The sequence below is a fragment of the Manis pentadactyla genome, chromosome 17 (assembly GCF_030020395.1).
Source record: "Manis pentadactyla isolate mManPen7 chromosome 17, mManPen7.hap1, whole genome shotgun sequence".
Classification (NCBI taxonomy): Eukaryota; Metazoa; Chordata; class Mammalia; order Pholidota; family Manidae; genus Manis; species Manis pentadactyla.
In genome coordinates, this window is record NC_080035.1 from 21,919,001 (window position 1) to 21,946,943 (window position 27,943).

A 27,943-nucleotide genomic window follows, 5' to 3' on the forward strand; every position below is an offset into this window, starting at 1 on the left:
GGACAGAGCTCCTTTAATTGACCTTTATTTAAAATGAGGACAAGGAGTGAGTTAGTGATTTAAGTAGGGGTCAAAATAGAGTTTTAAAATTCAGGTCACTCATTCCCCCATTTTCCCAGGGGAGTGGCTCTTCTAAGCCATCAGGTCCTGAGCTGGCCACTGAGGCCTGTCTCAGAGGAAATCTTGAGCTGGATGGGGCCACCTGACTTCATGAGCACCCAGACAGCTCCTCTTGGATTGCTTCGGTTACATCCCACTGTGGACCCACTCTCTCCTCAAGAAGGCAACTGTCTCACATTTGAAGGATTCATGACTGCACTGTTTTCGTTTCAGGAAGCGATTATGCTGCCGTCCAGGATGGGATAGGAGAACCAGTTTGGCCCCTGGGTTCCTTTCCTCACAGTCAACTCTTCCTTCCCTGGGTGTTAGCCATTGTATACGTTACACTCCAATAAAGTGACCTGACTCTAAAAGCTTGTGGACTGAACCTCCTACTGCAAATTGTCTGGGAATGCTTTGGTTGACCCAAATGAGTTTAGCTAGCCAGGTGTTGGGTTTGGTGCATCACTAAAAGCAAAGGCCTACAAACCATCTGGTAAGACAAATTGGGCTGTAGGTTTTTACTCTGGAAGACTACAGAACACAACCAGCAATGGTTATGATTCTGCCCCTGGAAGAAAGTTGGTGGAGGCTCTAGGTACCACAGAGAGCTGGCTTTCCTGATGACGTTTAATATCAATATTATGTGCTTTCAGAACACTTCTTGCTATTAGAGCACTCATTCCATATTCAGGTTTCAGGCCATTTATCTCCCTGGCCATTAAGGAGAAGAACTTTGGCAGAGTGAGGATGGACTGTCTACTCTTATTTCTCCAGTGGCTACTGTGGCCTGATCATGATGGAAATCTATCCTGTTAGTTATCATCCAGTCCACTGCTAAGTTTTATGTTAACACAAATTCTCTCTGCCAAGGAAAAATGGATGTATAGCCTTGTGGTAAGGATATTTGAGACTACATTTGCTCTCAGAAGCCTAGGGGAGACCTAATCATTTGAGGGATCTCGAAGACATGATTGGTGGTAAGTTTGGCAATAACTTGATCTGTCTTGATTAGGGAATTAAGAGTATTTCTTAAATTTTAGAACTATTTTTTTCATTTATTATGCTGGGAATACAGTGTTTTAGGAATACAGCCAAATATTTTTAAGTTGAGGATTTAATAAAAATAACCTTTTGAAAATATTCCATAGGACTTACAAAGGAACATCTTAGCTACTCTGCCTATAAAATTCACAAATAAAATGTATATAATGTTTTAAAAAGTTTTTATTATATAGTATATTGCTATTTTCTTATCTTATTTAAAAATTATGAAATGGAGAAACAGTAGGTCTTACAAAATTTCAACAAATCAATTTCATGTCTTTCCTCCTCGGAATTCATGTTTATCTATTTTGATCAATGAGATAGGTCTAATTTGTTTAGGGTTCAAAACACACAAATGACTTATTATGATCACTAATCATTAGACACTCATTTCCTTCAGGGCACTGAATGATATTCTGGTAGCTGTCTCTCTGGACAGACCAGGACAAGTGATTAAAACATTAAACATATGTGAAGTTCTTTCAAGGAAAAAAAAAAGAATCACATTCAATTGAAAGGTGTTCTTTCCCTGTTCTCCAGTAAAAAGAGCCATCTAGTTATGATTGGACCACCTATATATGATTTTCAACTATTTCAACACAAACGAATGTAAAGCTATAGTGACTAGCTTGACAGAACAAGCCTACGAAATTAATTCCTCTGAATTTTAAGAACATTCAGCTAGGATGTACCTTCAGTTTATTCAATTAGGACACATACACATTAAATTCAGACCTAAAAAACTACCTTGAAATTTATTACTATGTTTACACAGTAGCTGGTTTTTAAAAATCTTATAAATTTGACCATTTTTATGAGTCAATACATTTTTAAAGGGAAGTAAGAGTACTTCACATGTTTTCTCTTACCATTATAATAATTTTTCCCCTCAGGTATCTACAGCAATTAGGTTTTACAGTGAATTACTGCTTTGCCAGGTTTAAGAACATTTTCTCAAAATAGATGAGAGACCACACAATTGGTAGATATCACTCTATCTTTTATTTTTCAAAAGGGGTCTGTTCTCATTTATACTGGGTTGATTTTTAGTTTTAACTTATTTCTGGAAGTTAAATCATAAGTCTCTAAAAATACAGGATTATAAAGAGAGGAGGGAGTTACCAGTACTAACTGAAGCTAATATCTGCATGAATTACAACTGGCTGGTTCCAACCAAATGAATATTTTTACCTTAGGCCAGAGTAATGCAGTTTCAGATGGAAATAAAGGAAGAACCATTGATCTGTCTCCTACAGCCTCTGGGCATTCCAGTATTGAATTTAGCGTGGATAAACAGTTGTTATGATATACCTAGCACCTACCTCTGAGGGACTGGTGTTAAATTAATCTCCATGTCATCAGTACTTTCTCAACAGGTTTTAAAAAGTCTTCTCTCTCCCTCTAAGTCCCAGATCAACAGTTGTCAGGGTCGGAGTCAAGCTGTGCTTCTGCCCACATAGTGGCACTGTCAGCACTGTCGGCTGCTCAGATGATTTTTTTAGGCAGAGCAGCCGGTTGCCTTCAGGAGCAATGCTTCTGGGGGACTCCGTGCTGTTCACCCAGAGTCTCTGGCTGCTCTACAACTGTGCTAGTTAAGGGATCGACAGAAGGAACAACAAATGGCTACAATTAGCATTCGCCCTGCTCCCGCAAAAGAATTTCATTGCCATGGCAACGGGAGTTGCCCAGACAACACAGGGCTTTGGCTGAGAACACTGTACTGCATTATACCACGCACGGAATGCAATAGCCAGAGATCAGTCTCGCTCTTCATGGCACAAAGACCTCTGCCATCGTATTTAAGTTTAATTAACAAGAACTGATTTCTTAATTTTCGGAGCCAAGGTTCTGGATCTTAATAGCCTGGAACAAAATATCATTATTGATCCATTCTTTCAAAATTCCAGTAAAATAATTAGTGTGATTAAATTAGATTCCTCTTAACTTCATTTTCCTATTTCCCACTTTAGGAGGCAGTGCTTACTTTTACCGCTTCAATAGCATTATTTACAAACCCATTTTTTCCTCAATTAGTTGCTATGATATAATTGTACACAACCTGTGAAAAATTAACATGCTCTTCCTTACACCTGGATAGTCAACAAAGCTCTAGATGTCTGTAACTGTATGAAGGACCAGCAATATCTAAGCAATTTATATCAAGAGTTACAATCTTGCAGATCTTCTTAATCATTTGAAATCACTCAGGAGAACATCATGCTGTTTTTGAAGTAAACTTTTAAAGCAGAAAACTGAAATATCTTAAAATTAGTTTGGTGGTTTTACAAGTGAAATGGAAAAACTAATCTAAATGACAGAAGTAAGCTACCTTGACTACCATTAAATGCCTGTGCAGTCAAGCTACATAACTGGATCGATACCACACATAGGCATGTAAAGCGTTCAGTAAATGTGATCTAGGAGCACGTAATGAGCCAATAAGAGGGATATGCTCAGGCAACACAGAACATGAAGATAGTTGGTATGATTCAGCAGGTGATGCTCTTTTCCTTCTTTTCTAAAATTTTCAAAACTCAAATACTTCCAGAGCACAGCCCTTTTTCCCAGTCAACATCCTTGTCAGCCCAGGACCAAATATCATCATCAATAATAATAATAGTTCACACTTATTAATTGTGTACTACTTTGCATGGCTTGTTTCATTTTTCACAAATAGCACATAAGGTGGGTATTTCTGCCTATTGACAGATGGTAAAGCAAGATGCAAAGAGATTCAGTAACTGGCAGCATATTATAAGCAGCAACGCTGGAATTCAAAACCAAGTCTAGCCTGACGGATTTTCTTTATGTCAGCTGTACTGTAAGAGTTATGCCTCAACTACTAATAATGTAGGAATTTTAAAGTTTCAGTCACTTTTTTATAATGGTTAGGACAAATTCTATAATGACAAAAGTCTATGTGAAAACAATGATAGTAGATGATAAGCATATTGATGCTCAACTTGATCAACCAAATATCTTCAATAATAATCTAGGGATGTGGTAGCAGAAGGGGTGGAGGCGAGTGGCAGGATGGCGAAAAGAGAGAACTGAACTCTTTACTGAGCACTTAGCCGGCACTAGTTTTGAACATATAAACAGTCTGAATAGAAACTGTATCCCTTATTAACTTCTGTAGACATTTATTTTCATTTTATAAGAGATTATTTTTTAAAGTAAACGCTTCATTAGTAGTAAGCAGCCATTAATGCAAGGTAAGAATCTTTTGCTATCTTCACAGAAATAACCCTGCTTTACAGCTTTTTAAATGCTATCTGGATAGTTCAGATAACATTATATTACTTAGTTCCTATGTTAATGCCTATCAAGCTGGGTAAAAGAACAAAATCAAGTAACTTTAGAGTTCAAAAAAAAACGTCTATAAGTAGACAAACTAGAGTAAATCTAAGTTGACTCCAATCTAAAGGTAAGGGTAAATACTGGAAGACTTTATCAGGAAATTCGGTATCTGAGGTTTCACAAATCACTAGGTGTTTATTTACATAAAACTAATTTATGAAAACTAGTTTTTGTAAATCATCAAACTTCAGACAAAATGCAGTACAAAGCTTTTTTATGACTCCAAATGCCACAGTAATGCAAGACTGAAAATAGTTTTCTGTGTTTTCTTTTAAATCAAGCTGATATTTTGGGAATCAAAACTGTATTATGTGGGGAAAATTACTCCATTCTGAACATGTTTGAGCAGTGGCAGTACTGAGATTTTTGAGATAGAAAAAGGTGTGAAATGAGAGGGAAGAAAAATGAACATCCGCCATGACACTGCTTAACTGCCAGTACTTTCCGAATAGTACTTACATTTTCATCTTTTAAAATCATAAACTTGGCATTTACAATAAGATAAACATAATTAAAAAGGTATGTGCAAAGAAACTCCATATAATTGTGGCTTCTATCCAATTTAACATAACATGTTTCTCAGACTTACTGATACAGTTGTCTCGCCCCTTTCAGTGGGCGGATACATTCCAAGACCCTCAGTGGATGCCTGACACTGCAGATAGTACTGATAAGGATTGCTTTTTCCTAAACATACATATCTGTGATAAAATGTAACTTATAAATTAGGCCCAATAAGAGATTAACAACGATAACTAATAACAAAATCGAACAATTACAATATAGTGTAATGAAAGTAATGTGAATATGGTCTTTTTCTCTCTCTCAAACTATCTTACTGTACCACACTCACTGTTCTTCTTGTGATGATGTGAGATAAAATCTTACATGATAAGATGAAGAGAGGTGAACGATAAAAGCCCTGTGACATGTCACAGGCCTTCCGACTGTATGTGAGAAGGAGGATCATCTGCCTCAGGATGGTGGCTCATTATAGGTAACTGAACCATGGAAAGGAGGGACTATTGTATTTTAAAAAAGAAGCACAATTTTAAGTGTCTACCAATAAATTAAGATAAAAGAAAATAACATGAAAGCAGTCTGAAAACTGTAAAGTGCTATAAAAATGTATGTTTCACTAAAAAGTGTTAGCTTTTAGGGGCTCCAAGAGATCACCCTTGCTATTTACTTATTTTAAATTCAATGAAGAAAAGAACATAAAGTATATAAATTGCCCGTACTTTGATCTCATGCCCTCTTCCAATCTATCTCTATTTCTAAAAACCCTCATCTAAACCATCTTCAGCCCCCCTTCTTCTGGGACACCTTCACTTTTTAGCTATTTAACTAATTTAAATACATGCTAAACTCGAGAAAATCGCTCAACTGATTTTTCTCATTTACTCTGTCACAAAACAGTTCAGAAGTTATCCACAACTCCTATCTCCACTGTATCTTTTTATATTCTAATTCTGATATTTTTAAGTGCATATTTCATTCCATAAAAAGCAATTTCCTGATTTCATTCAAATGAGGCAATTTATTGAAATGATTTAGAGAATGGAATTTACTGTCACAGATTTGGGTTCAATTCCTGGCTCTATTGGTTACCAGCTTTATGATTTGGGGCATGTGATTTAAACTTCCTAAGCCTCAGTTTGTAAATAATGCGCTCAAAATGTCTGCATGTAGTAAGTGGTCAAATACTGGCTACTTTTTCTTTTTGGAATCTTGTTTTTCCAAAATAGACTTCCACTCCCCTCATCCTTTATATCTGAGGCAATCTATTCCCTCTGTTCCTATCATTTAGCAATTGTCAACTTGTAGAAAGAAGTCCTGAGTTTGAATCCTGACTCTGCCACTTAGTAGCTATTATCTCCAAAAGCATGCTTCCCAATAATAAATATAGCATATTGAGAATGAAAATCTAAACTGTCTGCATATAGATAAACATGCTTTAACTTGCAAAAACCTAAAGGATCCTGATTAGCCTCATATACTAATGAGAAGGTAGATCCCACACCAGTCATACTTGTGTCACTGAGTGTTATCAGTCTTTTCAAACCAAACCTAAAATAACTTCTGTGATCAATTCCTCAATTAATTGGCTCTTCATAATTACTATTTATTTGAACTGTTACTACGTGTTAGGCTCTGTTGAGAATTTTACCTGCATTCTTACGTAATTCTTTTATTTTTTTTTGAAGCAGAGTAAAAGTTTTATTTAAAGTTACTTAAAAGAGAGAAAAAGTACAGGCCACCTCAGCAAGGAGAGGTGCTCTGAAAGTTTTGGAGAGAGAAAGTTTAAGATTAAAAGGTTATATGCTTAGAAAGTGCAGGTAACCTCAGGAAGAGGAGCGCCTGTTTTGTAATTCTTTACAACAGACCAAGACAGTAATCATTAAGATGCCATTTTATGGATGACAAAACTGAGGTACAAGGAGCAAGTGACTTGCTCAAGGTTACATGCTGGTCAGCAGCAGCCTGTGCTCAACTTCTATTCTATACAGCCATAGTTAGGATCATTACATCCCCCTGAACCATGAACTATATTTTCAGGGTTAAATTTTTGTGTATAAATGCTTATTACATATTCCATATCGCTCACGCAGCTTATGTTATACACATATTCTCTTTAGAGTTAAAACTACATGGAGTCAGATCCAGCACTTATTTTCAACCATTCAGAAGTCATAGAACTTGACTAAATAACACATAACTTCTAAGCACTAAAGAAACATTCACTGATAACAAAGAAAATAAGCACAGCTAGGGCAAATCAAGGTAGCATTGCTCACATGGTAGAAATAATTTGCAATAAAATTATAAAATATTAAAACTTAATGAGCACAGACTCAATTAGGAAATTGAAAATCTGCTCATTAAACTTGCAGACGATACTTAGTTGGGCAGGGGTTAAACACCCTAGAAGAAAGAAATAGGATTTAAAATGACCTTGATAGATTAGAGACATGGTTCATCAAAAATAGGATGAAGTTCAATTAAGAAAAGAACAAAATGGTGTACTTAAGAACTGAAAACATACCACACAGATAAAAAATAGGAATGAGTGGCTAGGCACATTGATGGGAAAAAAAAAAATGCTCAAGCCACGATGAAACAACCTGATTATCTGTTGGCAATGATGTGGTTTATTTTTCTTTCAGTGGCTTACAGTCCTGGCTGCATGTTGGAATTACAAGGGGCTTTAAAAACATACAGTGTCTAGGCCCTATTCTAGACCAATTAAATCAGAGTATGTGGAGATAAGGCTCAATACTGGAGTTCTTTTAAAACTCTCTAGGTGTTTCTAATGCGGTCAAGGCTCAGAACCAGTGGGATATGGAACCAATCATATCTTTTATATCCATATGAAGAACCTTATGAAACTAATAACACAGCTATTATGTTGTATGATTAAATAGTGGGATATATGGTTCACAAAAAAACTGTTTAATTAAAAAAAGTCTAAATCAGTAAATGATGATTACAAGTACTTAAGCAAGGTGATCTTGATCTGTGGTTCTTTAAGTGTGGTTCCTGGATGAGTACCATCTGGGAAACTTATGAGAAGCACATTATCGTGACCACCACAAAACTACTACATGAGTGACTCTGGGTTGGGTCCAGCAATCTGTGCTTTGATAAGACCCCCTGACATGGTCACCAGTGACGTTGATAACATGCTCAAGTTGATAATGAAGGCTCTAAGTTAGGGAGGCAACTTTTATCTACTTTCTTATATATGTTTCCTCTTATAATTACAGTATTATTATATGCCTTCTTTTGTAAGCCATTTCTAATTCTTCCTAGGAGTATACAAATTATAAATTTAAAAGAATCACATTTTAGCAAAGTGATCATAATATACAAATACCTCCATTGTTGAATTTACTAAATGGATTCATGTGGCAAATTCAGTGGAAAAGAAAATAAAACTTTTAAAATTGCTGTTAAAATAGTCTGGAAGAAAATTTAATTGGTTGGCACAGTTTTTTTTACCTTTCAACTGGCTCTCCTGGAATCCAGTGGACAGGGTTAGTCACAAGCATTGTTCCAGATCTTTTAAGCTGTTGCTTAATGAACCAAAATCCCCAGAAAAGGAAGTGCAACTCCATCTAGATTCCAGCTATCCCCTTAGTTAGCTGCTGCTGAGATTTAGGTCTATCTCTGATTTCCATCCTATCTCCAAGTCATTACTCCAATAATCCAAGAGTTTATTGTATGTATTTGTATTAATGACCAAAATGTATAAATAAAGCCTACTCCTGGACTTGCAGCACTGAAAATATCATCACAAATGCATGGTGATAATAATTGCTAAAATAGAGGAGAAATAACACAGAGGAGACAGCAGCATTAAAGTTTATGATTTTTCCTTAATGGAGGTTATAGTTTGATGAGAAATATGGAGCAAGTCCCTATCCCACTGTGTTTCTGTTCTCCCTGCCCCTCACATTTTGTCAGTTTTATTAAAAGATAGAAAAATATACAATTTCACTGCTTATTAAAAATGGAAACCAATGAGATGTCATTTTGTGTAATTGGTAAAAAATTTAAAACATACCTAGAACTATTGAGGTTTGAAGAATGGACATTGCCATAGGCTGTTGGGTATGATTTTATATTATTCCCTTCATCCTTCCCAGGTCGGTGTGACAATATGTACAAAAAGCCTTAAAAGTGTTCACAGCTGTTTAACTTGTCCTGAAGAAATAGTGCTATTGATTATAATGATAAAAAATTTTAAACCATGAAAAGGTCAAACCCTATGGAAGCTGGTTAAATAATGTATGGCCATCCTTACTATGGGAGACTATACAGCCATTAAAATATTCTTAAAAGAGGAATTCACATTATATGAGAAATGCTCATAACTTATTATGAACATGTCTGAATTTAAAAATCTATATACATTAAAAATTAGAGTTATGCCAAAATGCCAATAATATTTATATATGAGTAGTTGGGTTATGGGTAAACTTTATTTTCTCCTTTATACATCCATGTTTTTAAAATATTCTACTATTAATAGATATTTCCTCAAGAAAACTCAAGTATTGTACATTGGTTTCTAAACAAGCCCAGTGTTTACTTTGAATGAATACGTCTCATTCCAAATGGCAACTTAATTGGTTCAGATGTAGCAATCAAAACAGACCAGATACTGATACATAGATCTTGACTATAACTGTGAATCAAATATGGATATTCAGTCTAAAAAAGAGAGAGAGGAAGGTCTAAGTCACAAAAAAAGTAGTACCTGCTTAGTCTAATACCATGTTTTACAGAAGAAGAAACATGGGAACTGGTGGACTTAGGAACACATTCTTAGTAAACCTCATAAATTTTTCCCATTCTGTAGAGTAGAATAAACATTTTTAAAATAAGAGTAGCTTCTTCTTCATACTAACTCTCTTACAATTTAAAAATACCTTAATTAATGTGTTGCAAATTTGGCCTTAGAAGATAATATAAGCTTTGAAAAAAATAAATGAATAATCTCATAGGGAGACATATACATTTACTCACTTAATTCTGGCTCTAACTCATCAACAATAGAAATCATGCGTTTGGGGCAAAAATGAAGAATTTTTTCTTCACTAATAGACTATGTAAGTTTTCTCTTAAAACTTCTCATAAAATTATATCTAAATGTGTTATAAGTTTATTACTTTGAGATCCCACCCCTGATTCACATCTGTGTGCTGTAAGTTGAGGACAAGATTTTATGACAACAGTTCGTTACACTCCAGCAATATTTCCTAGTTAGTAACAAATATCGGGGCATAATGGAAGGCACCTCAGAGTTAGAGTTGGAAGGCCTGACCTCAAGACCGAGTTCTACAGTCCTTTGTTTATTCTTTCATTCATGTACTAATATATTCATTCATTTAACAAGTGGTTTTCTGAATTTGTACCACAAAAGAATGTCAGCTTTTGTAGAAGAATATTCCTGGAGTGTCAGCAGTTCAATCCAAAGCAGAAGGGCCCTGGATTGCTGTCAGATGCCAGGCAGCAGGAAAGGACAATGGACAGGTGCACCAAAGGGAATGAACAGAAGAGGGTAAGCAGGTGGCAGAGTCTACAACATGTTTGCTCCTTTAATGTAGAATACCGACCAGGCCTGTCATTCCATGGTCTCTTACAAGAAGATCTGAGTGATGTTGAATATGGTATTTTTATAAAATGGCACATCCTTCCCTTTAAGGGGCAGTTTGATATAAGTGTTATGAAGGAACTCTAAATTGTGTCAAATCTATTTTTCTCAATAAGGAAAACACCCATGAAACACTAAAAAAAATAGGCAAAGACTTGAACAGGTACTTCACATAACAGGATATCCAAAAGACCAATAATTATATGAAAAGGGGCTCAATTTATTCATTAGGAAAATGTGAAGGAAAATCACAATGAGATATCCTACCAGAATGGGAAAATTGTTGGGCCGTATGTACTAAAGCTGAGAATGTGCATAACCAGTGATGCAGCAGTTATATTCTTAGGTACGAACCTGACAGAACCAAAGGACATGTATGTATAAGAATGTTCTCAGGAGGACCATTTGTAATAGCCAAACTCTGGAAACAACTTAAATGTTACCAACAGAATTAAAAAAAAGATATATTCATAGAGTGAAATACTAAATAACGATAAGAATGAACAAATTACAACTTCACACAACATGTATACAAAGTGTATGATCTGATTCATTAAAAGGACAAAGTAAGACTAGTTAGGCTGTTACAGGCAGGACCTGTGTGGGATATGAGGTTATAAATGGGAGGAGCCAGAAGGGGCTTCTGCCTTTCTAATATTGTTATTGATCTGAGTACAGGTTACACAGGTAAGTGTACTTTATGAGCATTCACCAAGCCATATACTCAGGCATTGTGTACTTCTCTATATTTATGTTATTTTTCAATATAAAGTTTACATTCAAAATGAGGGAAGGAGCAAAAGAGTGTAAACAAAACAAAACCTCTTTGTGCAGTGCAATACATAGTGCCAAGTGTCTTGGTGAACAGAGTCCTTTGTTAAGGCAATAATCTGTACTTTTATAGCCTTTTATTCCTGATTTTGAAAGTGGAACTAGTGTTTGGTGTTTGGAAAGAGTATAGCATCAGGGTTAAAGAAAATCTTAGTGCTAAACTACAAAGAGATTCTGGTTTGGGCTGGAGATCTGCTTAGAAGAGGAACACATGATGAACCATATGGACCTACAACATGGAAAAAAAACTTACACTTTAAAACACAGGCATGGTGCAAGGGCACTGAAGTCACCACAGTGAGAGTGTAGCAGCAGGATATGGAAGCTATCACAAAATTATAATTTAAAAGATTGCTCTCAAAACCATCCCTGTTTCTGGCTTTAAAACAAAGAAAGATGTAGAAGACAGAGCTAAATTCTAGGAAATATTATAAGTTTCTACAACAGAGTCCCTAGAGTTACTGACTTTCCTTACTTTATTCCATTACTGCATGTATTTGTTTCTTACCCTGAGCATATCATGTGTTTTTATGTTTAGGTGAAGAAGGGGAACTGGGATCAATGAATGAAGAGGTTAATGGAACAGAGGGTAATAGGCCACATCCACTTTCCAGCAAGTGGTAGCAAACAGAAAGACCAGCGTTTAAGAAGTGATGAAAACTGGAGACATTAGAGTGGATGGATGCCACTGCTCAAGCTGCCTGTGTAGCACAGATCCCAGGAGCTCTCTCCTCTGGCAGTGCTTTTCTCTGCCCTGTAAGATTGTACTGGCAGTGTCCTCACGCACTGTGCTCTTCATTTAGTTCTGCACATTCAAAAATAGAGCACCATTATTACTTGAGAAGTTGCCTGATGACAGATCACAATGAATTTTTAAAATTATGTTCTCTCTCTTCTTTCTTCTCCTTTGGGACATAGGAAGACTAAGAAAAAAGTACGAAAATATGCTTTTTGCCTAGTGACAAAATATACTTTGGATTAAATAAAATCCTGTTTGTGATTTATCAAGCAACAGTTTACAATCGCTCAGGCTAACTTTACTAATAAGAAGTAATAAAAGCACTGATAATAAAAGTTTTTTAGTTGTGTCTTATAGTGTAGCCTTGAAATTCTATAGATTTTGAGTTATTGGCTTGATGGAACTGAAATACAACAAGATGCTATTAATGTTTTTAATGCTAAACCTGAACAGTATTTACTGGTTCATCTTTCAATGTGGATATGTTGGTAATGAGGATCTTGCTTTTATTTGCATATCATCTTAGCACTTTTCTGCTGTATAAGTGCTTTAACGAGAAAAGTATGCACATATAATTTAATAGGCCTAATCGTTCTATTTTGAAATAAAAAGAAATTGCCAGAATCTTTTAACCTTGAGGCTCCTATAATGGACTAGGTGAAGGTGAATAAATTTGATATATGAGCTAGATGGTGATGCACTATCATTTTCTTTACTATATTTCAATATTCCTTTATTTCATTATTACTCTAGAAATCAGGAATAGACAGCTCCTCTAATTAACCAAAAGAGGTTTGACTAATAGAAGGAGATTGCAAGCATGATTAGTTAAATGATGATGTACATAGCATTTAATGATCATTATCATTTATTCTAATATCAGTGCTAATAAATGGTGAAACCATTTAAGTCAAATGCTATCACATCACAATAACGCACATCATGGCTATCATTAATAATTTCTAATTTCTATTTGCTTAGGAATCAATGGGACAGGCAACTTTCTTAATGCATGTCAATGCTTTCTTCAATTAATGTATAGACCCTTTAGTAGAAAAATACTTAATAGCTATCTCCTTACCTAGACTACATAACCAGTAGTCATACAACCATTCCCCTCCAAAGCACAAATTATTCTAGCTCTATATACTAACTAAATCCTTGGCTTTCATAAGGCCAGTGTAATGTATTAAGACACTACAACAAGCCAATGATTCTAACTAACACTAATGGTTCCAAATGCTAGTTTCATCCCTTTCTTTTGCTTTCTAAGGATTCAGTGGATACAGCATTGGAAAGCTTCCTTTGTTCTAAGAAGCAAAAAAAAAAGGCAGAGTGTTACCTGATATTCTCTGTTATTCATTTTATTATTTTCTCTCACATTAAGAATTACATGGGGAAAAAGTATTCAAAAATGTGATGCAAAATCACCAGCCAATGGTATCTCCAAAACACACAAGAAAGCTTGGAAAAGTGTCCATTTTATGTGGAGAAGCACATTTGTTATCATGAGCTAAAGCACTAGTATTATCAACTCTTATCATCCCCTGTCACCCTTTAGGGTGCACACTGAAGAGCACGTCAGTTTCTGGATCACATTCAGACCAAAAGCTGAGAGTTAGGACAGACAGCGGTCTCCTTTAGGTTCATCACAGTATTAGAGAGAGAAAAGGAAAAGGAAAAATAAAAGTACAATCAGTGTATTTTAGGGGAAAAGGAGTAGATAACTAATGAATGAAAGAGATTTTGGTGTCTGGTTATATATTAATAGAGATAAACTGAGTTAGTCTTGGAAACATCTTCCTATCTTTGCTGCCCACCTGCTACCCAATAAGACATTTAATATTTCTAATTTGTTTTCTTTAAAGTTAATGGTCACACGTTACAAAGAAATACAAAAGCCTCCAGTGAAATACAGCTGTCCCTTGTCCCTGACTCTGCATTATTCATGTTTCTGTATCTCTTGATAATCAATTTTAGTTATTACTTGCTGATTTCCTATCATGACAAACTCCAGCTTAATTTCCTCATAACTCAGGTCTCTCCGAAGGGGTATGCCCAGCATGGCTTCCGCCGGAACCGAGAGACGGAGAAAGCGAGACAAAGGACCAAAAGGAGCCACAGATCTTTTGTAACCTGATCTCAGAGGGACGTACCATAATTCCTGCCATATTCAACTGGTTACAGACTGATCCTGGAAAATGTCTGGGGCACGGATTCCATAAGGATGCCAACACCAGGAGGCAGTGATCTTTGGGGCATTCTGGAGTCTGCCTGCCACAGTGCTTGTATTATTATGACTGTAAAGTCACACACAGGTTATGTCAAATTCAAGTAGTGTATCATGATTATATATCACTTTCCTTTTTTCTAGAGCTAATAATTGCTTCTTTTCTTAGTAATATCACTCTTCCTATATTTGTCCCCAAAGCTTTATAATAGAATTTGTATAAAATTATGAAAATATAATTGTATTCAATTGTACAAATATGATTATTTGTAAATTCTACATGTCTTCCCTGATTTTCCCCTCAAATCCTCTATGTTTATGCTTTTCCAAATACACACTTTTTTTTCTGCATCATCCATATTTTCATATTCAAAAGATCTTTTTCATTTTCTAATTCTTTTTTGTATCAACATCATACACACATACATATCGTCCTTTTTGTCACTGAAGCATTTGATATCTTTGCAATTATTTGTTATGGTGTTATTTCCATGTTTTCTGTTTACTAAAAGTTCCTTTGGTTTATTTTCTCTGATTTTTTTTATGTTGAATGTTTCCCTCAAATGTCATCTGATGAAACCTTGGCCCAAATTAATATTTAAGAGTAAAAATTTTGTGTGAGTGAGCAGGTTTCTTGACTAGTGGGCTTTTCTACAGGATACTCTTATAGTAAGCCAGCATTTTTTTGAGGGAAAGGGCACCAAATGCCAGGGTCTGAAGGGCTCATCTCTAGACTGTTCATTATCTCCAGAGGAATATTTGGGCATCTGCTTGGTGCATAGGCTTGACTCCTATATGCAAAGGACTAAGTGGTGGGAGGGGGCTAGAGGCAGATTTTGCAGTTCATTTCTCCTTAAGTTCATGGAATCTCTTGTGCAGTAGAGTACCTCACTTCTGGCTTCCATTCCAGTTCTAGAATCTCTAGCACAGTTTTGCCAAACAACATGCCTGCTATCTCTTGGGGAGGTGGGGGGTGGGGCAGAGGAAAAGGAGAGAGGGAAGTACAGCATAATGGTCTGGAGCAACCCTGCCTAAAGGGAGGTTGAATTGGTCCTTTACCATCTCCCCATTTTCAGCTCTATGTGTCATTTCTCCTGTCTGTGGTTCTGGGCACCTCTGGTTCCTGAGCCCTTACGTGGTCCTGTAAAGATTAAATCAGTTTCTTTCTCCTTGGGGTCATCTATTGTGGGTTGATCTGTGTCACCCAGAATTTATGCCAGAGTACTAAGACTTGGTACCTGTGAATGGAAATAGGGTCTTTGCAGGTACATGCAAGGTAAGATGGGGTCAAGCTAGATTAGGGTGAGCCCTAACCGAATGATCATCATTCTTATAAGAAGGCCACACAGTGTCCCATAGGGATAACCCCATATGAGGATAGAGTCAGATCAGAGTGACACAGCTGCATGCTGCGACTGCCAGCCACCAGCAGAATGAGAACAGATTGTCCTTACAGCCTCCAGAAAGAGCCAGCCTTGACTTCAGATTTCTAGTCTCCAGAATTGTGAGAGAATGATTTTCTATTGTTTTAAGGCCCCAGTTTGTGGTAATTTGTTATGGTAGCCTTGGAAACAAATACACCTGGATACCAGCTTTCTCTGCCCTGAATCTCTTTCTCCTCTATTCTGTCCTAATGTGCTCTTCCAGGTGAGAGATGTCTTGATTTCACAGGGGTTGAGATTGTTTTTTGTTACTCCTTCTCCTTGTAGCTTTTTTGTTATTCCCAAGGAGAGAAGGAGGGCAAAAACACCTTTATTTTTCTACTTTAAAATAAAAAACATCCACAGTCTTTTATCATCTTTTTTTCTTCTAAACTGGTACAATCAATGAACTTTCAGTACAGTATAGGAACTATTTATAGTAAGAAAATTAATTTCAATCGCTCTAATTAGTACAGTCATTCTGGATACTACTGTCACTGCTCAAGAATTTATGACTTTCTATTGACAAATGCAAGGAAGGTAGGTGGAGAATGGGGAAAGAATGAGGAACAACTACCGTTACTGAATTATCTACTCAATTCTAGATACTATAGTAGGGTATTTTCACATACTTGCACTTAATCTTCCATATAGTCTTTGAAGCATGTAGTATAATTTCTCTTTTTACAGCTGAGGAAAAGGAAATTTAAAGGTTAAATGACCTGTAAGTCAAGAAGTCAAAGAAAAACCTGTCTTCCTCTAAATTCCAAGTCTGACTCCATGATATTTTTCAGGATCCGAGACTACTTGGCTAGATCATTCAAGGCTTCTATAAATAGGATTAAAAAATATGGCTGGTTTTATGCTTTCACAGATAGTTAGTAAAAACTACAGCTATTTTTTCAGTAACTACTATGTGCCAGGTAGGCACTTTACAAAACATGTGTTTTTAATACTGACAATAAGCTCAAAAAGTGTTTTCTGTACTTGTGGCTATGCCAAACTGATCAAATCAAATCAAGTATAAAAATATAAATGGCACCTTAGAAATAATGAGTTTAGCACCAAGTGTTGTTTTTGGAGAAAAAGACCTCAGACACTTAATACAGTGGGCACAAGCCTGGAAGAAAACTGCCCACACTGGGGTCACCACTTTCTCTACTAGAATGTTTTCCTTATATGTCACACAACTCCTATACAGTGCTGAAATGCACATCGTGTATGATGTTCCAACAGAGTTTCCATTTTTTTCCTAAATAATTCCTATATTGATTTAAAATATGAAACATCTTTTCCTCTAAAAATTGGGGTGACTCTGTTTTGGCTGGTGCTCTAAGCATACTAAGTCTGCCTTCTGCCAAACTGAGCACTATTGTAACATTTGGAGATTCACTTTTAGAACCATTAGGCCATTGGAGAACCAACTGCTCTTTGTCACAGGGCCTGCAAAGCACCTTGGCTACTTTTGCTCACCTCAGACTTTACAGACTGCTGGCATCACTTAAGTAATAGTCTCCCTTGTCAGCTGGGCCACTGATGCAAAATCTATTTTGTGTGTCCCTGAGTAGTTTCCTCTCACAATCCAAATAGATGTGCCATCCTCCATGGCCCCTGCCTCCCTTCCAGAGACTGTTGCTTATATCCTTATATCCTAGTTCTCAGAGAAAACAGGCATCAGGTGAAATCTCCAAACTCACCCTCACTCAGTATTTGCATCCACTTGTCTCTGTATATTCTTCCTTTTTACTGCCCAGGTTCTTCACACCTTTGCTGTCCCATCCACCCTGGGGAACCTCACCCTCACTACCACCCCACTGACTATTCATCCCTGCTCTCCAGAGCTCCTTCCCTTCAGAATACAAAGCCAGAAAAGCCAGTAATGCACGAAAGGCAAAGAAACATAACCCACTCATTGAACTACATATGACCCATTCTCTAGGTCCAGCTCTTTCCAGCTGTTTCCCTTCTTTTCTTTCTTCCATATCCAGGCTTTTAGAAATAGCAGCCTTTACTCCTCCTCTAACCAAAGCTGTCTGGCTTCCATTTCTGCTCTTCTACCAGAGCTGTTCTTTCTGAGGTGAACAATGGTGCTGTGTGCTCCTCCATCCTTTCCCCACCTGGCCTTTCTGAAGCATATGGCCTGTTGACTGCCCCTTCCTAGGCTTCTTTCCCCTCACCCATTCCTTCCAAGTTGCATAGCCCTGATGAGCACTGCACAGGAGCTCAGGAGAGCTGCCCAGGAGAGCCAGTAAGACTAAGGGCTGTCCTGGGTACACATGTCTTCCCCTCCCTAATTCCTGAGTGAACCTCATGGCAGCACTAGTCCACCGGATCTTAACTGTTTATCCCAAACAATTTATATGTCATTAAGATTGTCTATATGCCATGTTTCATGATTACATCAACTAAAGTTCTGAAATGATAAAGTTACAGTAACAGGAGCTTCCATTGAAGGATATACATGTAAAAATGTAACATATAGAAATAGAGGAAATTTGTAACAAGCCGGTAATCAAACAACAGAATCAATAATTATTCTTTAATTTTTTCTGGGGGTGGGGGAGAAAAATTTGGTAAAATCAACAGATTCTTTCAACAGGGAAAAAAATATGCCTGAACACAAATTCTAAAACAAAAGTACAAATCAAGGAGTTTCTAAAGTCTATCTGTTGACTTCTTAATAAACCCAGATTCTGATCCTGTGTTATAAGGAGAAATTTAGAGTGGGGCAAACGTCTTAAGATATAATAATTATAATAAATATAGTCCACTATGGAACACACACACAACAGGAGACATATTAATCAAACTGTTTCAGGGAAGTCAAAGACATTATTTCCTTATACAATAATCCTTTATCTCCTTTTCACTCAGTTTAGTCCCAGCCCTCTGCAGGCATTGTGAACACTCATTAATCTAGAGGCATTTGCTATTTCTTGCATAACTGTCCCTTTAAATTAAGTTCTCCCTACTTGAGACTTTCTAACATGTTCATGCTTAAGAGTCTATGATAATGACTAAGCCAAAAGGTTGTCCAGCCCTGATTTTAAATTAGTAAGGCCTTTCCTGTCTACCCACCAGGCATCCTTACACAGCAGGAGCCCTGCTGAGTCCATTCTTCCTTTTGCTTGACTACATAGTAAATACGAGAGACTGATGTTTGAATAAAATGTGAACTCACCCAAACTGTTTTACATTCCTGGACTAGAAAAGTCTCCTTAAAAAATATTTAAATATTTTGACAGTTTCAGGTAGCATTTGATTCTGCTTGAAAGCCCAAGTGTTAAGGGTGCCAAAAACAATTAGTATTTTAACAATTCCCCTTCTTCTTAGGTAATTTGGCAGGCACAAGTTCATCGGAACAAGAACGAAAAATACTATCAAGAAAATAAGCCAATGACATTTAGCAAAATCATATTATTAGCATATTATTCTTTTGCTCTTTTTACTTTCAATGAGGATGCAGTTTAAAGAAATGGAAATGTAGTTGTCAACATTTACTACCTTGATAGATGAGGTTTTCTAGACAAGGACTGGTTCGGTGTTTTCAAAGAAGCCTCAAGGCAGCTAGCACTCACTAGATACCACTGAAAACCTTAAAAATTTCATAATTCTGCCTCATGACAAATTCTTGCTGTTTGAGGAAAAGGGAGGTCAAGAAATAAGGGGAACTAAACAGGGGATTAGGGAGTGGGGATGGTTAAGTGTGAAGTTTTGATACATCAACAACAAAGGCTATCTGTGTGCTTCCCTTAGAGTTATTTTGTGGAAAGATATGCTAATTTGAAGATATCTAACCAGCTTCACATTTAATTCTGACTTCAAATCTTAGAATGGCAGAGCAGCTGTGCCTGGAGGCAATACAATCTTCTATAAAAATCTCTCGAAGTTCCATATATAAGTGGAAGAGTAAAAATAGATAATCAAATACAAATTAAGGCTATTAAGAATTGATTTAGGGTAAAGATAATATAGCAAGATTTTGTTTAGGTTATAGATGTTCACTAAAAATGTGTAATACTTGTTTGCCTAAAATTTTGATTATGTTTTATCTTATTTTGTCACAGTTAAATAGTTTTATCATTAGGGCCTTTAATTGCATATAGTTTATAGAATTCTTTCTGATTACTCTATATCCATTTAACTGAGAAAAAAAAAATCCCACTGTACTACTTAATGAAAAGAGAACCATCTAATGAGGATGCAATCAAACGGCAGGCAGGTGTACCACCAGGTAGGGCTAAACAGCTCCTATTTGTGAAACCTTTGTTACAAACACTTCAGACTCTACATAGCTTGTAGGGGAAGAGAAGTCTCTGAAAAGAGTAGGAATTACACAGAAAAAAAACTAGCCACTGAGTGGTATGCCACTGAGTTGTATAAGTAAATAAACAACAAAGGAAAAAGAAATAAAGTAACCAAGTTCCTCAAAGTTTCCCTTCCACCTTCCAAATTTAAGTTCCACTGTTATGCAATCTCCCCCATTTCTTCTTTCTGCCTCTCACTCATTTCCTTACTCACCTGTGTCCACTCCTATGGTTTAGCTCTTCACTTGCCATTCTCTGGATTTAAAGGTTTTCCTTTGGATGATTCGTTTGCTTACGCAGCATTAGCAGTTCTCTGTGAGGTTCTCTTAACCTTAGGTGAGGAGCTCTAGCCCGGGCTCCCTTCCTCAGACCCTGATGAGCTGTTTGGCTCTTTCCCCATCCTTTGCAGCCATCAAGGTTGTTGTGAAGTCATTTCGATTCTTTTCCCTCTCTCACGTTGGTCCCTTCAGTTCCATACAAACTGCTTAGACCTGTCAGTTTCCTGGTCAAGCACGGCAATAGTCCAAATTCTTGGTCTGGCATCAGACACTTAACATACTTCTTCTCTATCCAGACCTTTATTTTAACTAGGCCAGTTAGTTAATTCACAGTACCCAGTTACAGTATTTCTGATTTTTATAAAAATGCACTAATAAATGTTCTGAATATTTTGATTTAAAAGGAAATTTATTACTCTACTCTATAGACTATAGGAAATCTTTAGGTTTGTAATGCACCGCGTTAAGAAATTAGATAATGCCCTGTATTCATTAGCAGATGTCTTCTTTTGTTATATTAACTGTTTTTAAACTTTCCTTGATTAAGCAAAGGAAAGAATTCTAATTAGTAAGTAACCCTCCACTTCTAAGGAGGAGTGAATAATGCAATCAAGATTGAACCATGCTCTTCACTGTTTGATCAAGTAACCTTTTGAAGCAGAGACCAGTGATGTTCAAATATCTCTTTATCTGAGGACAGATAACATTTTAGGGAGGAGATGAGAGGGGGTTAACTGTGTTCACAGCTGGAGATTTAGCAATTGGCATATTAAATCCTACTTATTTGGGTGACATTGGGAGACCTAATTTTGCTAGGCATCCCTTGTTTTCCTGTGCTTGACTTTACTTCAAATTCTTTACTAATTGCAGGCTGTGGCAAACTTGTGTAGAACAAGTCTAACCACACCATTTTTCCAACAGTATTTGCTCACTTCCTGTCTCTGTGTTGTCTTTTTGTAATTTTTATAATATTTCAAACTTTGTCATTATTATTACATTTTTTATGGAGATCTGTGATAAGTGATGTTACTACTGTTACCATTTTAGGGTACCAGGAACCACGACCAGAGAAGATAGCAAACTTAATAAATATTGTGTGTGTTCTGACTGCTCCACTAACCTGCCATTCTCCTGTCTCTCTCCCTCTCCTCAGGCCTCTTTATTCCCTGAGACACAACAATAATGAAATTAGGACCATTAATAACCCTACAATGGCCTCTACCTTTTCAAGTGAAAGGAAGTGTTGCCTATCTCTCTCTCAAAATCAAAAGCTTAGTGATAAAGCTTAGTGAAGAAGGCATGTCAAAAGCTGAGACAGGCCAAAATCTAGGCTTCTTGTGCCTAATAGCAAGTTGTAAATGCAAAAGAAAAGTTCTTGAAGGAAATTAAAAGTGCTACTCCAGTGAACATATGAATGATAAGAAAGCAAAGCAGCCTTATTGCAGATGTGGAGATAGTTTGAGTGGTCTGGATAGACAATCAGACCAGCCACAACATTCCCTTAAGCCCAAACTTAATCCAGAGCAAGGTCCTAGCTCTCTTCAATTCTGTGAAGGCTGAGAGAGGTGTGGAAGCTGCAGAAGAAAGGTTTGAAGCTAGCAGAAGTTGGTCCATGAGGTTTAACAAAAGAAGCCATCTCCCTAATATCAAAGTCCATGGTGAAGCAGCAAGTAGAAGCTACAGCAAGTTATTCAGAAAATCTAGCTAAAATCATTAATGAAGTCAGCTACAGTAAATATTAGAACTTCAGTGTAGACAACAAAGCTTTACACTGGAAGAAGATGCCATCTAGAACTTTCATAGCTAGAAAGAAGTCAATGTCTGGCTTCAAAGCTTTAAAGACAGGATGACTCTCTTGTTAAGGACTAATGCAGCTGGTGACTGTAAGTTGAAACCAGTGCTCATTAACCATTCTGAAAATCCTAGGGTCCTTAAAAATTATGCTAACTCTACTCTGTACTCTCTAAATGAAATAAGAAAGTCTGGATGACAGCAAAGCTGTTTATTACGTGGTTCATGGATGAGACCCACTGCTCACTGACTATGCATCTGGTCACCCAAGAGTTCTGATGAAGATGTACAATGAGATTAACACTGTTGCTATGCCTACTAACATGGTATTCATTCTGTAGCCCAGGGATCAAGAAGTAATTTTGACTTTCAAGTCCTATTACTGAAGAAATACATTTTGTAAGGCTATAGCTGCCATACATAGTGATTCCTCTGACAGAGCTGGGCAAAGTGAACAGAAAACCTTCTGGAAAGGATTCACCATCTTAGATGTCATTAAGAACATTCATGATTCATGGGAAGTGGTCAAAACATCCACATTCACAGCAGTTGGGAAGAGGTTGACTCCAACTCTCCTGGATGACTGACTATGAGGGGTTCAAGACTTCAGTGGAGGAAGTAACTTCAGGTGCAGTGAAAATAGCAAGAGAACTAGAAGTAGAAGTAGAACCTACAGATGCAACTGAATTGCTACAATCTTAGGACAAAACTTGAACAGATCAGGAGTTGCCCCCTATGGAAGAGCAAAGAAAGTGGTTTCTTGAAATAGAATCTGCTTCTGGGGAAGACACAGTGAAGATTGTGGAAATGATAGCAAAGGACTTAGAATATTACGCCAACTAAGGTGATAAGGCAGCTGCAGCAGGGTTTGAAAGGACTGACTTCAATTTTGAAAGAAGTTCTATTGTGGCTAAAATGCTACCAACTGCACTGCATGCTACAGAGAAATTTTTCATGAAAGGAAGAGTCAATCAATGCAGCAAATCTCACTGTTGTCTCATTTTAAGAAACTGTCACAGCCACCCCCAAACTTCAGCAACCATCACCCTGATCAATCATCAACACTGAGGCAGGACCCTCCACCAGCAAAAAGATTACTCCTCCTGAAAGTCAGATGATGATACGCATTTTTAGCAATGAAGTACTTTTTAATTAAGGTATGTACACTGTTTATTTTTTAGACATTGCTATTGTACACTAAATAGACTACATTATAGTGTAAACATAATATTAAAAAGTAAAAGGAGTTCAATTTCAATCACAGCTCGGTTGTAGGGTTAGCACTTTCAATGAAAACAAAAAGGAATTTTTAGACATAGTAAGACTGCAAAATGAACTCTGACACACCGTCACTTTTTAAAAGTGATCATGGTCATTACTGCAATTAAGATACTTTCCTTAATCAAATTCAGTATTTTTCAACATCAAGCCTAATAAATCTACCTTTATACACACAGTTCTTAAAGATTAATTTGGTCATTTGGATTTTTTTCTCACCTTGTTAGAAATGTGAAAGGAACACACAATAGAACTATCCATAGAAAATAAGTTTAAAAAGGCTATAATCAACTGCATTTATGTTAGAACAGAGAATTTGATCATTGTGATATATCTTCTATGGCTTGCTGTATAACCTATTAGCTTAGTTATCACAATAGCCTTAGAGCATAAGATAGTACATATTAGTTTTAGTAAAGATAGAAATTCAATGCTCACCTACTTTTACATAATGGACTGAAACATCACAATTTATAAGTAACTATCAATGAGCCTTACAATGTAACTTTGTAAACATTACAATCAGAAAAGGACTGGGTTCCCCAAGGCCAGTGTACAAATTCATCTTAAGTAATTTTTTCCTACATAATATCTAAAATATTTATTTTAAATTAAGCATGATGTGGGTATATACATGCCATTATATTTATATCATGATCACTTGTGTTGGCTGTGGATGTATTCCTTAATAGTTCACAATGGGGATTGTACTGTTTAATAGTTTATTAACAAAAAGTAATCAATGCATCTATATGTAATCAAGAAAGAAATGCAATGGGAAACAAAACTGTATGGTGGTCATGTTTCTGTCACTAACTAACTAAAACTCTTCTTGGGAAGTTTTCAGTTTTTTCTTAGTTTCTTATTCACTCACAAAATAAAATAATCTCTAAGGTCCAGGATAGCTTTGCTCTCTATACTTTTCACCATTATTTCATATGTCACAGTGAGCCTAAGTCATAAGCCCAAAGTTAGGAGTGACTTAATTATGTAATGAATTTTTCTGACATATTACAATTCTTGTCTCCTATTTTTAGGGGAGGGAAAGACAAAACAATAATAAAAACACTTTTGGAAAGAGTCCAAAGATCTATTTAAAATTTTACTGCAAGTTTTTAACCCTTCCTCTCATTTATTAAGCATCTATGATAAACACATTTCCTTGGGCAGTAAAGATTTACATAGCTATTAGCAGATCACTACATTCATGTCTTTTTCTTATTCACCTCATAAACTTTTTAGGCTATCCTAGAAATTTGATACAAGTTTCTCTGCTCAGCCACACATTAATATTTCTAGAACTTAATTCATCTGCACTGAGAACAACCCCTGAATTAAATCTGTCAAGTATTTTTCTACTTACAAACCTGGAGAACTTTGGCGACAATCTCACTCTGAGAAAATGGCAACCACAACAGATGCATGTTTTTTCACTACGGAAGTTAAGCAGAACCCCACATTGGATAACAGTGAGGGAAAGGGAAACAACATAAATAAAACCCAATCAACACGAACTAATTCCTTGACGAGAAGAAGGAGTCTCCATAACATTACCATACAAAGTTGCTCAGGGATTTTTGAAATGAGTCAATCTCAGATAAGTATCAAAGACTAAGGTAACTTCACCTCCTTTTTGGTGATTCTAGCACAACCTTTCACAATACCACAAGAAGCTCATCTATATTAATGATTTCACCAAAACGCTGGTCACAGTACTTCAAACTCTACTGGCAAATATGGTAGAGTAAAATAGGCAACAGATCCGATATTTCAGATGGTTATCTTGATGTAAAGTAAATCCACTTCTTAAAATAGTATAATGAGAACATACTTCTTTTGAAAAGATACACTGGACAACACTGATCAGAAATGTGTGAGGTAACTTCAAATAATAATAATTTAAAAAATTCACTGCAGACCTGAGAGAAAGACCCTAGACACCACCTCAAAGCAATAAAGTAAAGATGGAAAATACAGGTACACAATCTCACAGCAAATAAGTACATCCACACATTTTTACTATTTTAGTTATACTGAAACTAGAGAACTGCACAGCAGCCTACTAAAATCAATGATCAACAGGATAAAAGTAGGTAAGAAAAATGTGCGATTTATGAATTCAGTTTATTACCATGGTTACAAACTTTCAGGACAGGCCTCTGAGACACTGGACTGAGACTTTGCCGAATATCTGTTAAAAAAGGTATAAAAGAAACTTAATGCAGAGGTTTGTTCATCTCAAGAAATATAACAATGTTAGACTTTTTTTCCAAGATTAAGTATTTCTGGAACCAAAGGAATGCTTCAATACCCTGAAGTATTTGAAGCTATAATGTTATGACTTTTACTTCCCACTTAATTATGCTACTCTAAACGCCAGTGGGATAAGGTGCGTATGGTTCTTTCATTGAGACTTGTCACACTAATCAGGATTTTCAAGGTTCAGTGCATTGATTTGTTAATGTGCTACTGTCATCAGCCAACTGGAATGCTTCACTCTCTGACATTTGTCATTGAAGGGAAGGATTATGCAAACTTTATGAAACTTCTGAAGGGCTGTTGCCCACAGCACTCCATTCTTGAGACATGACTATAAAAGAATTTAAGAAAGAGAAAAAGGTTGTTCTTTCTGATACTCTCCTAGGAAATAACATGAAACAAATACAATGCTCACCTTTGGGCTTCGGTGTCCTTTTTCTTCGGTCGCGGAAGGCAGCCCCTGACTGCAGTGCCTCCAGCAGACTATCCATCACTCCTGTCTCGTCACCCTCTGTGAAAAGAGATGCAGGGAATTCCATCAGCCCTCAGGGTTTCCATAGCAATGTCAAAGCTTACACGGAAACTGGTGATGGTGATGGTAGGAGAAAAAAGATCACAAGCCAGAACTAAACCAGCAATTTCAAAATAAGATAGGACTTTTACTCTGTCATAAATCAAATATCTTTTAATGAAATCTGTCTCATTAGTGCCTGTGTTACTGTCCACTAAAGATGACCGAATTCCATGGATTCACTTCAGAGCACCACTTTTATAGTCCAGTGGTGCAATAACTTTAAAAGGAATGTGGTTCTGGTCATATTTGTGTCTCAGGTTATCATAAATCATATTTCCCTTGTAGAAATGGGTTATTTTCAAAGCATCAGCTTCTATTCTGAAATCGACCAGGTGTAGGAGAATGTTTTTGTTGTGGTTATTGAGATTCTGCTGCCCCAACTTACTGTTCAAAATTGTATTTTCAGACTAACTTTTGTGAAAACGCTCCCAACAACTAATTTTTCATATCAAAGGATAATTTTCCTCTGACTTTAGGTGACACAGAACAGTCACTACAAACTTTAATTTTTTTAATGAAAAATAAACCAATAGAAGCTCTCAGAAGTCCAAAGTACTGCATCTCAGGTGATTAATTTAATTGATATTCTGTACATTTTTAATGAAGGATGTGGTTAGAGAGCCAGTTCTTTCTACAAATAACAGATAATCTTGTAATATTTGTAGCCTTTTTTGTTGTCAATGCTAAATATTATTCAAAGGAAGTAGGGAAAAAAGCTTCAAAGAAATTACTGGCCCAACTCAAATTCAAGTAAATGACAAAGATTTTTTTGTTCATCTGAAAGAGGTAATTGTATGTCTGGTATAGTTTCATCTAAAGTAAAAGAAAACCATTTTCCTCTGGATGTTTGTTTCTCTCTCGTTCCCTTCCTCCCTTCCTTTGTTTTGAGATGCAATCCCTTTATAGGGAACAGATGACAAATGAATGCAATGGAATACAAATAACACATTCATTTACAGTTTATAAACAGATATATAAATATAAATATGTATCAGTCCTTTTCCATCTGGTTATATTTCACATTTTTAGAAAAGCACTAAACCTTGTAGGTGTGATCAAAAAAGGTGGGTGACAAATATAGTATTTGGAACTTGTTAATTTACATGTAAATTTAACTCTAAAGTGGCTTGATGGCTATTTTAATTAACATACATTAAATATTTCAGACCCTTGAACTAGTAAATACCTAGCTCCCTTTCATAATTTATACTCAAACTCAATTATATTTTTCCTAAAAATAACTTTAAATACCAAATATTTAAAGTTGTTAATATATTTTATTAGTAAAAAGAAACATTTTAAAAATCTAATACTTTGAGAAAGCAAGCATGAGATTAATAGCATACACTTTAAGGAAAAAAAGAACTTTACAAAGAAAATTTGGCTGTTGGTAGTGGTATTGACATAGTGATTCTGGAACTATTATGTGTGTATTATTAAGACTGAGCAGATGGGTAAAAATGTTGATATTGTTGGCAACAAAAGTGAACACTGTGGAAAAAGGAAATACAAATATGGAACGGGAGAAAGCGAGGAAGAGCCATGAAATGCTTGATTGGATTTATAGGT

At 36.3% G+C, this 27,943-nt stretch overlaps 1 protein-coding gene across 1 annotated transcript in view; it reads right to left on the reverse strand.

Moving 5' to 3' along the window:
• Positions 1–27,943, reverse strand: part of DIAPH3 (diaphanous related formin 3) — a 536,969-nt gene that overhangs the window by 109,703 nt on the left and 399,323 nt on the right. The window contains exons 26-27 of the mRNA XM_057494450.1: positions 26,216–26,311; positions 25,673–25,732 (exon numbers count right to left, since the gene is read on the reverse strand). Coding sequence (XP_057350433.1) covers positions 25,673–25,732; positions 26,216–26,311 — 156 coding nt within the window. The remainder of the gene's footprint in view (positions 1–25,672; positions 25,733–26,215; positions 26,312–27,943) is intronic.